The sequence below is a fragment of the Mustela nigripes genome, chromosome 8, assembly GCF_022355385.1.
Source record: "Mustela nigripes isolate SB6536 chromosome 8, MUSNIG.SB6536, whole genome shotgun sequence".
NCBI lineage: Eukaryota > Metazoa > Chordata > Mammalia > Carnivora > Mustelidae > Mustela > Mustela nigripes.
The window spans coordinates 18,376,185-18,389,947 of record NC_081564.1 but is presented as its reverse complement, the minus strand read 5'-3'; the positions used below and the strand labels follow the sequence as shown (position 1 = coordinate 18,389,947).

At 50.3% G+C, this 13,763-nt stretch overlaps 1 protein-coding gene across 8 annotated transcripts in view; it reads right to left on the bottom strand.

Annotated features, from left to right (window-relative positions):
• The window catches only part of KIAA1671 (KIAA1671 ortholog), a 182,220-nt gene that overhangs the window by 138,348 nt on the left and 30,109 nt on the right, over positions 1–13,763 (bottom strand). For 5 of the 8 annotated variants that reach the window (XM_059408690.1, XM_059408685.1, XM_059408683.1 and 2 more), the window contains one exon: positions 2,582–2,686. Coding sequence is in view for 2 of the 8 variants with exons in the window: in XM_059408685.1 (XP_059264668.1) it covers positions 2,582–2,686 (105 nt within the window). In the remaining 6 variants the exon portion in view is untranslated. The remainder of the gene's footprint in view (positions 1–2,581; positions 2,687–13,763) is intronic. The other 3 variants (XM_059408686.1, XM_059408687.1, XM_059408688.1) reach the window with 1 other exon arrangement.

Genomic DNA, 13,763 nt, shown 5'->3' with positions numbered 1-13,763 from the left:
GAGCGACCTCTCAAGAAGTCCCTAAGACCATTTGTGCCTGGTGCTACTGTGACTTAAACACTTATGTTTCCACTATGTGGCAATATCCCAATTTAATAAAAGCCACCCCAAGCTCAGACCATTAACTGCAGTAAATTTTTAAGTATTATTTTATTTTCATTGTCTTTAATTTTACTGTTATTTTCCACTTAAGACAAGTGATGCTAGCTATTTACAATAGAGATTTTCACAAAGGTTCTTTTAAAAATTTAGTTCACTTTAGGAAAAGCATAAAGTTGACAAATAAAATAACAGTAGCAGGGATTGTGTGGATATGGCAAAAGTCCATGAGGCTGGAAATCATCAGTAAAATGGAAGGAATATAGACTCAAAGTCAAAACATGAAGGTATAAGCTATTATCTGGTAGCTTTCCTTTTAAAGGCTAACAAGCCAGAGACAGATTTCCTGGTCTTTACAGCTAGAAGCATGGCCATGTGATCCAGTTCTGACCAAACAGATATAAGGGGAAATGGTTAGATTTCTAGGGAAGCTTTTGCTTTGCTGATTAAAAAAAAACAGGCAGATGCAGCTTATGGTGCTCCCTCCCCTTCTTCCTACCTGGAACAGAGGTGTGATGCCTGCAGACAAAGCAACCATCTTGAGACAAGGAGATCACAAGCACTATTTTAAGGAAAAGGGCATGGAAAAGACCTTAACACAGCCAAGCCACTGCACTAACTCTGAACCACCCCCTCTGGGTTTTTGTTGTTGTTATGTAAAGAATAATAATGTACTATTGAAGCCATCCTGAGTTTGGGTTTCTCTACTCATAGGCAAAAAAGCATTCCTAACAGACACAAGGAGTTTGGCACAGATAGGCCAAGTGGACAAGTGTCTTCTAAGCCTTGGACAAACCACTTCACCTCTTAAAGCTCAGTGTCCTCATGGGTGAATAAAGTTCCGTGACACTTACCTCAAAGCATTGTGATGATTAAACCAAATGGCCCACCTCATGTGGCCTTGGCACATAGCAGGTTTCTTTTAATGCATGATAAACAAATAAGCAAATGGGCAAATGGAAAGTGAAGGCTGCTCGAGGTATTTGTGGGTTGGTGGGATTTTTTTTCTCCCCCTAGGGGTAGGAGAAATCTGAATTCTTTAAGATGCAGAGGAATAGTTCCGTACTACAGGGATCTGAGAGAGTGATTCAGGGGAATCTACCCTTACCCACTCTCAGACTGTCCACAGCTGCAGAGAGGGGAAGGAAGAGCACCTGGCCAGGCAGATGCTGTCTGCAAGGCCGCCCTCACATCCCACACGAGCCTGCCATGTACCCAAGCCTTAGTAACAACAGAGGAAGTGTCAAAAACACATAAACACCAAAGAGCATTCCCCCCAAAGGGTATAAGGAATGTGTAAGGGACTATCAGGACAAAATGCAGGTCCCCAGGGATGCCAATGGTCTCAAGCCCATCTCTCTGGCTACTGCACGGCTCCCACCCTACTCCATGCCCACCAGCCACTCTGTCCCTGTCACACGCATGCCATCTGGCAGTGAACCTGCAGGGACAGCTGAGAGGTCTCCTCCTGGTTTTCCCAGGAGGATAATTGTGCCTCCCACGTCCTTCAGGCAACCAATCATCTCCTCCTTCTCGTGGACCAGCTTCCGAGCACCCCTGTAAACTTGCCTGGGCCTGGCACTGCTGGCCTCAGGGCACAACAGACAGGCCCTACTCCTGGCACAGAACCTGGGCCTCTGTGTAGCTGAAGACATACACCTGGCCCGACTACAGAGCAGACACCCCAGCGAGCCGTTCTGAGTTCATTCAGTTGTTGGGTCCTCCAACCTCCTGAGAGTTTAACCCTGGGAACACCTAGTAGTAATGATCACCATCGTCCAATCGCTAACACTAATGGAGCACTGATTTGGTGCTAGATGGCACCATGAATGCACTTCCCCACTCAATCCACCCCGTGAGGTGGGTTGTGGGATGAGGCCCCATTTGATGGATGAAGACAACAAGGCCTAGAGAGGATCAGCCATTTGTCCAAGGAGTGAAGCCAGGATTTGAACTCAGGTGTCCTCACCCCCCACCCTACCCTGTTAATCCCTGTAGTGTCACCAGCTGCCGTGTTCTTAGGTGCCACCGTGGGCCGGGCACTGAGCCAAGGACTCTCCATGCATAATTTTTGTCAGTCCCTTCGCAGACCTCCTGGGGTCAATACTAGTGTTATCCCCATTTTACGGGTAAGGAAAGTGAGGTTTCAAAGGCAAGGTGATTTGCTGAGATCAACTGCTTAGTAAGGGAGCAGACCTGGGACTGCACTCGGGCTGTCTGTCTCCGGAGTGGGCAGGCTCTGCTGACAGGTCATTGACCCCCACTGCCTGGCACTAGGCTGGCCCAGCTCAGAGCAGGTTTCTAGGCAACACTGAGGAGCAGAACACACTTGTTTTTGAAGCGCAGTCTAATGGGGGAAGCAGACATGGCCACGGACGTTAAGGTAAAACAGAGGCCCACAGGACAAAGAGCTTATAGTAGACAAAATAATGCCCCCCAAAGACATCCAGGCCCTAACCCCCAGAACCCATGAATCTGTTACCTTACCAGCAGGAGGGACTTTGCAGGCACTGAGGAATGAAGTCTCCTGAGATGGGGAAGGTTACCCTGGATTATATGGACGGATCCTGTGTCAGCACAAGGGTTCCTGGAAGAGGGAGACAAGAAGGTCAGTGTCAGAGAGAGAAAATGTGATTAAAAAAAAAAAAAAATAGGTTGGGGTGCCTGGGTGGCTCAGTCAGTGAAGTGGCTGCCTTGGGTTCAAGTCATGATCCCAGGGTCTTGGGATCAAGCCCCATGTTAGGCTCCCTGCTCAGCGAGGAGCCTGCTTCTCCCTCTCCTTCTGCCACTCCCCCTGCTCATGCTCTTTCTCTCTCAAATAAGTAAATAAAATCTAAAAAAAACAAACAAACCAACAACAAAAACAGGTCAAGTGATGCAGGATCACAAGCCCAGCATGTAGCAGCTTCTGGAAGCTAGAAAAGACAAGAAAGAGCCTCCAGAAGGAACGCACCTCTGACGACCCATATGAGACTTCTGACCTCCAGAACCGTAAGGTAAACTTGTTGCAGCCACTGACCTGTGGCTATTTGTTATGGAGGTCACAGGAAACTCATATAGAGCTCAACTTGGCTGACAAGAGAGGGAGGAGAGGGCTTCCTGGGGGAGGCAGCATGCAGCTGAGAGACTGAATTAATAACCCCTAAGCTCAGGATTCCATGAACTTCCACGTGTCAGCTGAGGCTGGGAGAAGGTGAGTCCTACGAGCAAGCTGAAACCCAGTCCCCGGAGCTAACTTCAGCCCAGGCCTTGTCTCAATGACTGACTGATTGCCCCCACCCCGGGCCCAACCTTTTTTTAACTGAACCACAAATCACCCATCCATTGTAAGAAGTCCTGACCTTTAGCATAGCTGAGAACAGTTTATTTTGACCTCCTTGTCCCATGGTCTTAAACGCAGGGTGTGCCCCAAGGAGGGTGGAGGGGAGGCCTCAGTTAATCAAAGGTTCTTCTTCACGGAGGTTCCAAGGAATAAAGTGACTCATTACATGCCCAGAGCATTTGTGGTTTAGACTGAGGAATGCCAAATGTTTGGGTGATCGACCACGGGCCCCGCAAGCCCCCAGACCCATTCCTCTTTATGCACTGGTATACGGGGCTCCACGAACAGGGCCCAGCTGACCAGATAAAGACATTAGGGTACCACAGTTCCATTTCTAAGGTGATGTCTGCCACTTACAAGGAATTCTCTAGGCGTCACCAAGTGATACACGTGATGAGTTATAAGGAGTACAATCGAGCCTTTCACACATTCAACTGAAGGCAGCTACAAAGAGTTTCAGAGAAACTCTTCTGACTTAGTTACAATTTCTACATTTCACACAATGAGAATAACAACACAGTAGTTTCTGTTTATGGACCGTGCGACTGGGTCCCTGGGAAACAGGACACAGACGGACACTCGTTTCTCCCAGCAACCTCTGGGGCAGGGAGCATTTTACCCTTCCTTTTACAGAAAGGCAAACTGAGACTCAAGGACACCTAGGAGGAAGCCCGCTCTCTTGCTTCCTTTGCCACAATGCCTTCTGAGAACAACCAGTGTGCGTGCAAGAGAAGACGGACGAGTTCGAGAAACACTGAGTTAAGGGGAAGCACGAAGTGAAAGAGACTGAGCTGCTAACGGTACGAGTGTCAGAGGGTTCAAGAGTTTCTCAGCGACGGTACAGCACACACCTTCACCTTTGACTGCTTCTGCACACAGCCCTGGACGCAGAGGGCTGCTGATGGAAGGTGACTGCAATTCTCTGGCTCAGGGCTGGGTTTCTGGTCACAGGGGCTCACTTGGCCAGCAGGCAGCACAGCCCGGAAGTGCCAACGAGTCAATGCCCCCCTCCCCCAGAAGGACGGCTGGCCACCAAAGACAGGGAACAGGTGTATCAATACCCCAGCTCCCTCCCTTCTCTGCGGGGGGAAACTCTGAGGTTCTGTACTCCTGATCATGTGCCCTATGTGAGGCTCCTTGCCTTCTCTGTCTCATCTCCACAGGCACCCCCCTCCCAAAGAACCACACTCATGCTCACACCACTGCCTCAGCAGGGAACCCAACCCCAGAAGCACCCAAGGGTCCTCAGTATCCCTGCCCTGCCTGGTGGTTACCAATGGCAATAGCAGCCCCACCCCAACCAAATTGCCAAGCACTCCCCAGGTGCTTGGGGAAAAAAATTCCAAAGTGATCTTCTTCCTAGATCATTAAAGCACAGCACCTCACCGAGCATGGAGTCCAGAAATGAGAAGAGCCTGTTTGATTTTTGGTGCAGAAAAATGGGAAAGAGGTGATCCCAGGTGTGTCTGTGCTAGAGAGGAGAATGATTTTCCTAACCCACAGGTGGAACACAAGCCAGCCAGAATCTCAGCAAGAACCTGATTCATAATGTAATTTTTATGTATATATAAAAAATTATATATAAAACTATATATAACTATGCATTGCTTATATATATTATATATGCTACAGTGATGTGTTACTATATCCATTATAGGTATTTATATGTACTATATATTTTATGTAATGCCTATCTATATAATATACAAGTGTATACTTATTTATATGACACACAAATTGCTTTGGCCCAAGGGCTCTAAAAATGAAGGTTCTCCCAGCTACAGAAATCCTGTGCTAGCTGCCCACGGGATGCCAGAGCAGGCATTATCTAAAAACTATCAGCCACTTGGACCTGGAACCTGGTTGGTTGAATGGTTTTTAAGGACAGAAGGCTTGAGTGACAAATACACACGTGAACACACACACGTTTTTGGAGAGCAAGGTCCTCAAATGGCCAATAAGCCCATGAGAAGATGCTCGTCTTCACTGGTCATCAGGGAAGCAAAACTATGCCCACAATGAACTACTATCCCACATCTACCATAATGGCCAAAATTCTGAACATCGACATTAGCAAGGGCTTTCAAGGACACAGAAGTGGAACTGGTGTTCAACAAGCACAGACACTTTGTTTGGCGGAGTCCACCAAAGCCCATCTGTACCCAGCCTGCTGCTGGGTACCCATTGCACGGAAATGAGCGCTCGGGCCACAGAGGACATATACACGGACGTCCACAGCTGCTCTATCCAGAACAGCCCAAACTTGGAAACTGCCTACCTGGCCATCCACAGTAGACTGGATAAGTAAATAAATTCTGGCATATTCCTAGGACGGAATATAACACAGCAATGAGACAAATAAACTACCTTGACATGCAAAACATGGGTAAATATCACATTTTGGTGAACAAAACAAGAAGAAACTGGAAAGCTATGTGTGTCCAAGTGAACTTACGTGAAGCTCAGGAAATAGCCAAAGTCTCCCCATGGTGACTGAGGGAGAACAGCAATAAGAACCTTGGAGGATTGCTGACTCAAAGGGGTGTAAGGGAGTGCTCTGGGGGCCTAGAAAGTTCTATATCTTGATGGGAGTGTTGGTTACAAGTTATAAACATCTGTAAACATGTATCCAGTTTATACATTAAGTTATGTCTAAGAAAACAAAATCTAAAACTTCCAGGGGCCTGCAGGTGCTCACCAAATAAAGCCACACCCCGCCCCAGAGCTGATTGATCTGCCCCTACACACCCCTGGGGTGTATAGCATCTCTTGCCAACTCCTCCCCACCTTCTCTCCTGGCTCCAAACTTACTCATCCTACAAACAGTTCACTTTGACATGGAGGGAATCCGGATCTAGAAAGAAAGCCACCCTCTGAAGGGAAAGAGACCCACAGGGATTTACGGATCACCTTCCTTTCTTCCTGAGTGATGTCAGTTAGCATGCGCTAACAGCAACAGCTCCCTGATGAGATGCCTCTTCCTCCAGGAAGCCTTCCCTGACCTCCCCAACCCTGCCCCAAGTAGGATTCCCACAGCTCTCTGCTTTTTTGTGATATTGACCCATTTTAAGCCTGTTTATTTGTCTGCCTTGCCCCCCAAGGGCTCCCTGTTTTATCGCCAGAGCCTAGCAAGGCATCTGGCATTAATAGGTACACAATAAACATTTGCTGAAACACATGGATGTTTGAATGAGAAAATGAGTGATTTGAGGGAGGATAAGAATGAGATGGAGTAAACAGTGGTCCTGGCAACCATCTTGGTGTACAGAAGGTGAAATTTGGGCCCACAAAGGGTAAGCAGCTCACATAAAGTCACACAGCTAGTTAGGGACAAATCCGGTAGGGAACCTCCGGGAGACACTGTTGTGCCCTCCCGCTACCAGATCCCTTCTCCTGGTGCTTCACCCTTCCCTCACCTGCTAAGAGGTGGTCTGCCAACAGTTCACAGGTACATCCTTGTCGAGGATTGCTATCCTCCAACAGGCTGGCCCACGACCCCCACCCCTGCCAGTAAGCACCCCACAAACCAGGGCACCCATAAGTCAATGACAGACTCAGATGGGACACACACGACTGCCTACCCTTGCTTCCAGGCAGGATTTGTTCTGTGGTTCCAGAACTCACCAGCGGGAATCATACCAGGCTGAGACCACACACCCCCTCTGGCCACTTCTGCTTCACTCACTTTCCCTTCTGAGAGCTCAGCCCCATCAATGTCTTCCTCAATGTGCATCTCCGTCTCTGATTCTCAAAACCTCTTCCTGAGACAGAACCCAAGGCTCTACCTGGGGTCCAGGAGGATACACTGCCTCCTGAATGGAAGTCCACAGTGAATGACAAGGCCAGAGATGACCTCTAGACATGCCAGGGCCCCAGCCGGAAAGAACGGTGACAGCAACAAGGTAGGTATGTGTGTGTGTGTGTGTGTGCCTGTGTGAGAGTGCTGGCAAGGCTCTACCCTCTGCTCCAAAAGCCCTTTATTCTTATCTCTAGAGATACACCAAAGGACCCAATCCGAACATCCTTGCTTTCCAGCCACCAAGAGCAAAGCTCTTCAATGTCCTAGAGTCTAGATTGTCCTCTACCAAGATAGCCTGCCCAAACTTCCGCTCTTAGAACAGCCACCTGGGCCAGGGGGGAGGGGGAGGGGGTTGGGGTTGGGGAGTCAGTTCTCCGTGAGTCACTGTGAGCCCATCCCCAGAAGGCAACTTACCAGGCCAGGTTATAGAAAATACCATACAATCTCCTAAATTCGGATAAACACCACCTGCTCTCAGTTCTCCCAGACCCTACTTTGCCCAGTGTAATCACCAGTTATCAAGAGCTAGAGGACGCCCTGTTTGGGGGATAGCACACAGGACTGGCGGCCGGGAGCTCCCTGATCTCCTCGCCCTGTCTGTGGCCTTCTGGATGACTGTTCAGAGCGTGGACTTCCCAGAGTCAACCAGCTCGGCATCCAATCGCATCTCAACCTCTACTAGCTGTGTGACCCTGTGCCAGTCGCTCACCTCTCTGAGCATCAGCATCTGCATCTATTAGAATGCCATCAAAGCTAAGTACTCCACCTGCTTTTGTGGGGATTAACTGAGATCACATGTGCCAAGTACTTAGCACAAGTCTGTGGTCACCGCACATGTCAATCAATAACTGTCCTCATCCATCGTATTAAAATTACTCTTTTAGCCTGGGAGGAAGTGGGAGCTTGTGCAATTAGACCACTGGACTTCCACACAGGTGCAAGAAAGCAGCAGGAAGCAGGAGGGGGGCCAGGCTTTGTGCCGTGTTGTGAACAATACAAGGACGTGAAGACACCTGGAAAGTGTATACAACAGGTGCTCAGTAGACAGGGACTCTTATCAGAAAGCAGGAGGTGAACCCAAGAAAATGACCTCTCGGGTTCAAAGATCCTTTTATGCCCAAACTGGCAACTTTGTGCAAATAGCCCCAGACCTGGTGCAGAAGCAGAAACAGGTGGCCTCTCCCCGTCACAGCCTCTGAGCACATGCTGTGCTTCCCTTGAGCCAGAGTCATCCTCTGGCCACACAGTGTTTGTCAGCCACCAAGGGAAGAGCCAAACCCCATCACAGCAGATGCTCTTGGAGCCTCACCCAAATCTGCTTGGCACAGGTGGACAACTTTCTACCAGGGGTGTGACCAGCTGGGGGCGTGTCTGACAGTCTCCCCAAGGTTCCCAGCTGCCCCCAGGGGTAACCTGCTTATTAGAATATCCTAATGGTATACTACCAACAAATAAACCACTTGCCCTTGCACCTGGTGGGGGGCCCAACTTAACACACCCCGCATTCCTAGAATCTGACTCATAAGAGATGGGACCTGCTCAGAAGCCCCGTTCTCCCCTAGGGCGTCTTACACGATGGTGAGACATACCCCATTGTGAAATGGGTCCATAGCCCTTGACTGTTTGCCTCGGCTGACTTTTGAAAAGTTGCTCTTTTCACAATTTCTTCAAAAAATGTATTGACCCGCTACAAGCCAGACCCACAGCTTGGTAATGTGGCCACAGCAAAGAACTCAAAAAGTCGGGGTCACTATTTACACAGAGTCTGGGGTTGGGAAGTAAAAAGGACAGGGGATGGAGAAGCCAACAGCCCAGGACAAAGATGGCAGCAGGTGACAAGGGAGATGATGGGAATGGGGTCTCCCTGATGGCGATCACAGTCGGGTCCAGTGGACTAAGGTGATCAAGGATGGCTTCCTGGAAGAAGTGACATTTCAGCTGCATGACCCAAAGGATCAGAGGGAGCCAGCCAAGGGAAGACCAAGAGATCCAGAGTTAGAAAAGAGCTCAGGAACAGAAATTTTTGCTAGCAGGGCTAGGGCGGAGTGAAGGAAAGTGGCACAGCCTGAGTCTGGAGAAAGGGGTGTGGGCAGATCCTGGAAGGCTCTGAGGCTGCCAGAAGAGTGCCTCTGGGGCTCTCACAGAATCACCTTCCTCTCCCTGCCTCCCCTGCATTCTGATCTGCCTTCCTGTGTGGGAGAGGGTGGAGTTACCTCCCACCAGCCAGGAGCCTCCCCAAGTCCCCCAGTCCCAGGGGAAGGCGTCTCATATGTCACATCTCCATCCTGTGTGTTCAGGTGAGAACTGCTGACTTCAAGGCAGGGAGAGGGAGAGGCGGGGAGAGCTGCTTTGAGATCAGCACCTGATAAGGGGGCACTGGAGCTGGAGGGAGAACTACCCAGGGCCGCTCACAGAACACACGCTCAAATTCAAACCCCACCTCTGTGAACTTGGCCCAGCTTCTTGTCTTCCTCGGCCTTGGTCTCCTCACCGGTTACATGCGTTAATAATCCTATGGGGTTCTCAAAACAGCTGAGACATGTGCTAAGAACATATGTGTAGAAGCACTCAGCACCAATGGCGCATTGATCCCATGCTGGCTGATCTCCCACTATGCAGCAGGCACCCGGCAGAGACCTGAGCATGGGCATCCTTAGGGAGTCCCCCACCCAGGCCTGACCCCTACCCCCACCCCACTGGCAATATCCCTCAGCCCCAAAGACGGCCTCTTGGGAGATTAGCGGTGGGTGTGGTCAGCTGTGCCAAGGGTGGCGTCTGCCAGCGCGGACATGACTCACGTCCTGCCTCTCTGGAGAGGGGGAGGGCCCACCAGACCCATATCTAAAAACACTGATGTGATGTGGCCTGGCCGAGCAGGGGACAGGAGGAGATGGGAGCGGGCAAGAGGAGGCAGGGCAGACTTGGGCCCCGACTGCCCCAGGCTCACCGGTGTGAAAAAACAACCCCACTGCCAGGCTCTCTCCCCAGCTCTTAAGTCAGCCCTGGACAGAGGTCACCTCCCAGACTCCTCACCATTACCCAGCAACTACAGGTGACTATCAAGAAAGCAGGAAACTGAGGCTTACAGGGATTAAATGCCTTGTCCAAGGTCATGCATGTCTCTCGCCAAATTCCAGAGGCCAAAAGGCTGAATCACTGGCAGGAAGAAAGCAAGAAAGCAAGGGGTCAGTCCTGAAAAACACAGAGGGATGTGTCCCCAAAGCCAGCCTGAGAGACTGGCCCTGGCTGGGCCAGCCCTGCATGAAGCAAGGCAGTGTGACCAAGAAGCTGAGGGGAGGTCTGTGGTCCTGACTTGTGACTTCGGCTGTGTGTCCCGAGCCTCAGTTTCCCCATATGGGCAATAAAAGGGCCCAGCACAGTGCCTGGTAGAGCCACAGAGCTCCAGGCCCTTCCTGCAGGTGAGGGGGGAGACCAGGCATCCAGGCCACCACAGGAGTCTGAGGCCACCATACCTGAAGCTGCCCCAGCAAGCTGAGTCACCATAGGTCCCGCATGGCTCCACCCCTCAAGGAGGGGCAAGGCCAGGATCACGCCCACCCCAGGTCCGTGGTAGGTACATGCACCTGTTCCACACATATGAACGGGTGGGCACTAGGCATGCTTGGGTCCAAGGAACAAGTTTCCAGGTGGCTGGGTAGGTACCAGATGCATGTGTATATTTGGATGGCAAGCCAGGCTGTGTGTGGGATGCCTGGGGACAAGGCCATTTCACAGAGAGCGGCATAAAGGTTCGCCAGTCAGCTCTGCCTGGGGAGGTGGGGAGCTATGCATACAGGGGGCCTTGGATCTGTGCATCCTGATGGGCGTGCAGGGGAGGGAGGGAGTAGGTGGCGGTGTGACTGAGGGACAGGGAGCATGTGGAGGAGGGGCAGTCGTGGGGCTTGCCAGCAAGCTATGAGGCTGTGGGTCTGAGTGTTGGTATGCCCCGAGAGGGGTGTGTGTGAAAGTGTGTGTGTGTGTGTGTTCATGTGATGGGGCAGGGTTGGAGTTAAGAGCATGGACTCTGGAACCCATCCTGCCTTGGTTTATATGCTGTGTGATCCTGGGCAAATTACAATACCTCTCTGAACCTAGCTGCCCCATCTGTAATACAAGGACAGCAATAGCACCTCTGTGGATAAAATGAGTCTATTCCTGAAAAGCACAAACACGGTGCCTGGCACATACTAAATGTTCAATCAAGAGAGCCTCTCATGGGCTCCTGGGTGGCTCAGTGGGTTAAGCATCTGCCTTCGGCCCAGGTCATGTTCCCAGGGTCCTGGGATCGAGCCCCACATCAGGCTCTCTGCTCAGCAGGGAGTCTGCTTCTCCCTTTGCCTGCCACTGCCCCGCTTGTGCGTGCACTCTCTCTCTGTCAAATAAATAAATAAAATCTTTAAAAAAAAAAAAAAAGCACACCTCTCATTATGACTAAGGTGACAATGGCATCTGTGGGTCTCCATGGTAACCACCACGATTGTGGGGGTCCATAGGTGCGTAGTGTGTCAAGGGAGGATGGGATGGGGTGCCATGTGCCTGTGGGGTTCAACTCCATCTTCACCTCATGCTCTTGCGGCCAAAATAAAAATGTATTTCCTACTCCTATCATACAATTTATTCACCCCTGAGTCAACCAATTGAAGCACAAAGAAGAAACCAAGGCCCCCGGATTACAGCTAAAAAATGAACATCTGGGGACGCCTGGGTGGCTCAGTTAGTTAAGCAGCTGCCTTCGGCTCAGGCCATGATCCCAGCGTCCTGGGATCAAGTCCCACATCGGGCTCCTTGCTCAGCAGGGAGCCTGCTTCTCCCTCTGCCTCTGCCTGCCTCTTTGTCTGCCTGTGCTCGCTCTCTCTCCCTCTGTCTCTGGCAAATAAATAAATAAAATCTTTAAAAAAAAAAAAAAAAAAGAACATCTGGGAAACATGACACTAGCAGTCTCCCTGTCCCCCCCACCAGCTCCTCCAGAGGCTGCAAGGAATGGCAGGCAGGAGCACCCCTGTCCTCAGGTGGCTCCCAGTCAGGGGTGGGGGGACACGGGCAGAACTCAAGGAGAAAAAACCCAAGACAGTTATCAATACAAATGGATCAAGAAGGTCCAATAGAGAATACCACAGCCAGAAGAGCCTATGCAAAAGTCCTGAGGCAGGAGGCCCTTGGGGGGAACCTTAAGTTCATAGCACCCCAGGGCCAGAGGGGACCAGATGCATGAGCCACTACAGATAGACCAAGAAATGTGAAATAATCTCAATGTCCAGCCATCGGACATTGGTGTTAAACACACTACAGTATTCTCCTCTGGCAATTTTATACACTTGTCCCAAATGAAGTTTACAGACATTGGTGATGGGAGAAACCAGTTCATGACATGATGGTAAGTGAAAACTAGAAAACTGAAAAGCTGTATAGATCTGGGGTTTGATTTTTTAAAAAAGTAATAATAATAGTAGTAATTATAACCAGTATGATCCATTTATATGAGAAACAAATGTGCCCTCAAAATTACAAAAATTCCCCTGCCAAAATTTCACAGTGCTTGTCTGATGGGGGTGGGCTCCTGGATGATATTTCTTCTTCCTGCTTTTTGGTATTTACAATGTTCTATCCAAAAAAAATTTTTTTAATGTTTAGCAAAGAGTGAGGAAAGTTCTCTGCCCTCTCCTGCCCAGATCCCAAAACCCCAACGAGGTTTCTGGAGCTGTGTTTTTCTGAGGACAACCCTTTTTTTGTTCAAATCTCAAATAAACAAAAGCCCATTTGGCAGAGGGCCCTGGCGGGTGGTCACTCACCCGCACACCCTCCCAGCACCAGCACTGCAGCTAAGACAACAGCGAGCGTTTTCGGAGGGGGTGCATATGGAGGGGGGCTCAGGAACTCTTTCTAAGCCTCAGGAACTCGTCCCAAATAGTTTCTTCTCCACCCAGGGACCCTCCCTTTCCTGTAGCTCAGGGTCAGCCCTCCTCCCACACTCTTGCCTTGGGCCAGTGCATCCCCCCAAGAGCCCTGACCAGCCCTGAATTCCTGGGGCCTGGAAGCCCAGAATCTTCCCTTGTAAAGACCACCTGGTCCAAGTTCCAAGGAGACTGAGCTCTGAGAGGGGACATGAGTTGCCCAGGGACATCCAGGAAGCTGGATCTCTTCGCCAGACCAGTCATCTAACAAATATGCATTAATTAAGCACCTACTGTGTGTTGGGCACAGCTTTAACCACCAGGGATATAGCCACAGGGTTATGTGGAAAGATTCAGGGGCTGGGGGAGCAACTCTAACCTGGGGCGGCAGGGCGGGTGAGAATAAGGACTCTCTGAGGAGATGACAACTGAGCTGAGACCTAAATGAGCCTGCCATGCAAACAGCCAGAAAAAGAGTGTTCCAGAAAGAAGGCTCATGAGGCAGGGCCAGGTAAGAAAGGTCATTTTGAAAAGCAGTGGGAGCTGAGTCAGGCAGGACCTCTCCAGAAAGGAGCATGGGTCTGCTCCTACGTGGGACAGGAAGTCACTAGAGGGCTTTAGTGACCCTTCTAGAAGTTCCCCTGGGCACTTC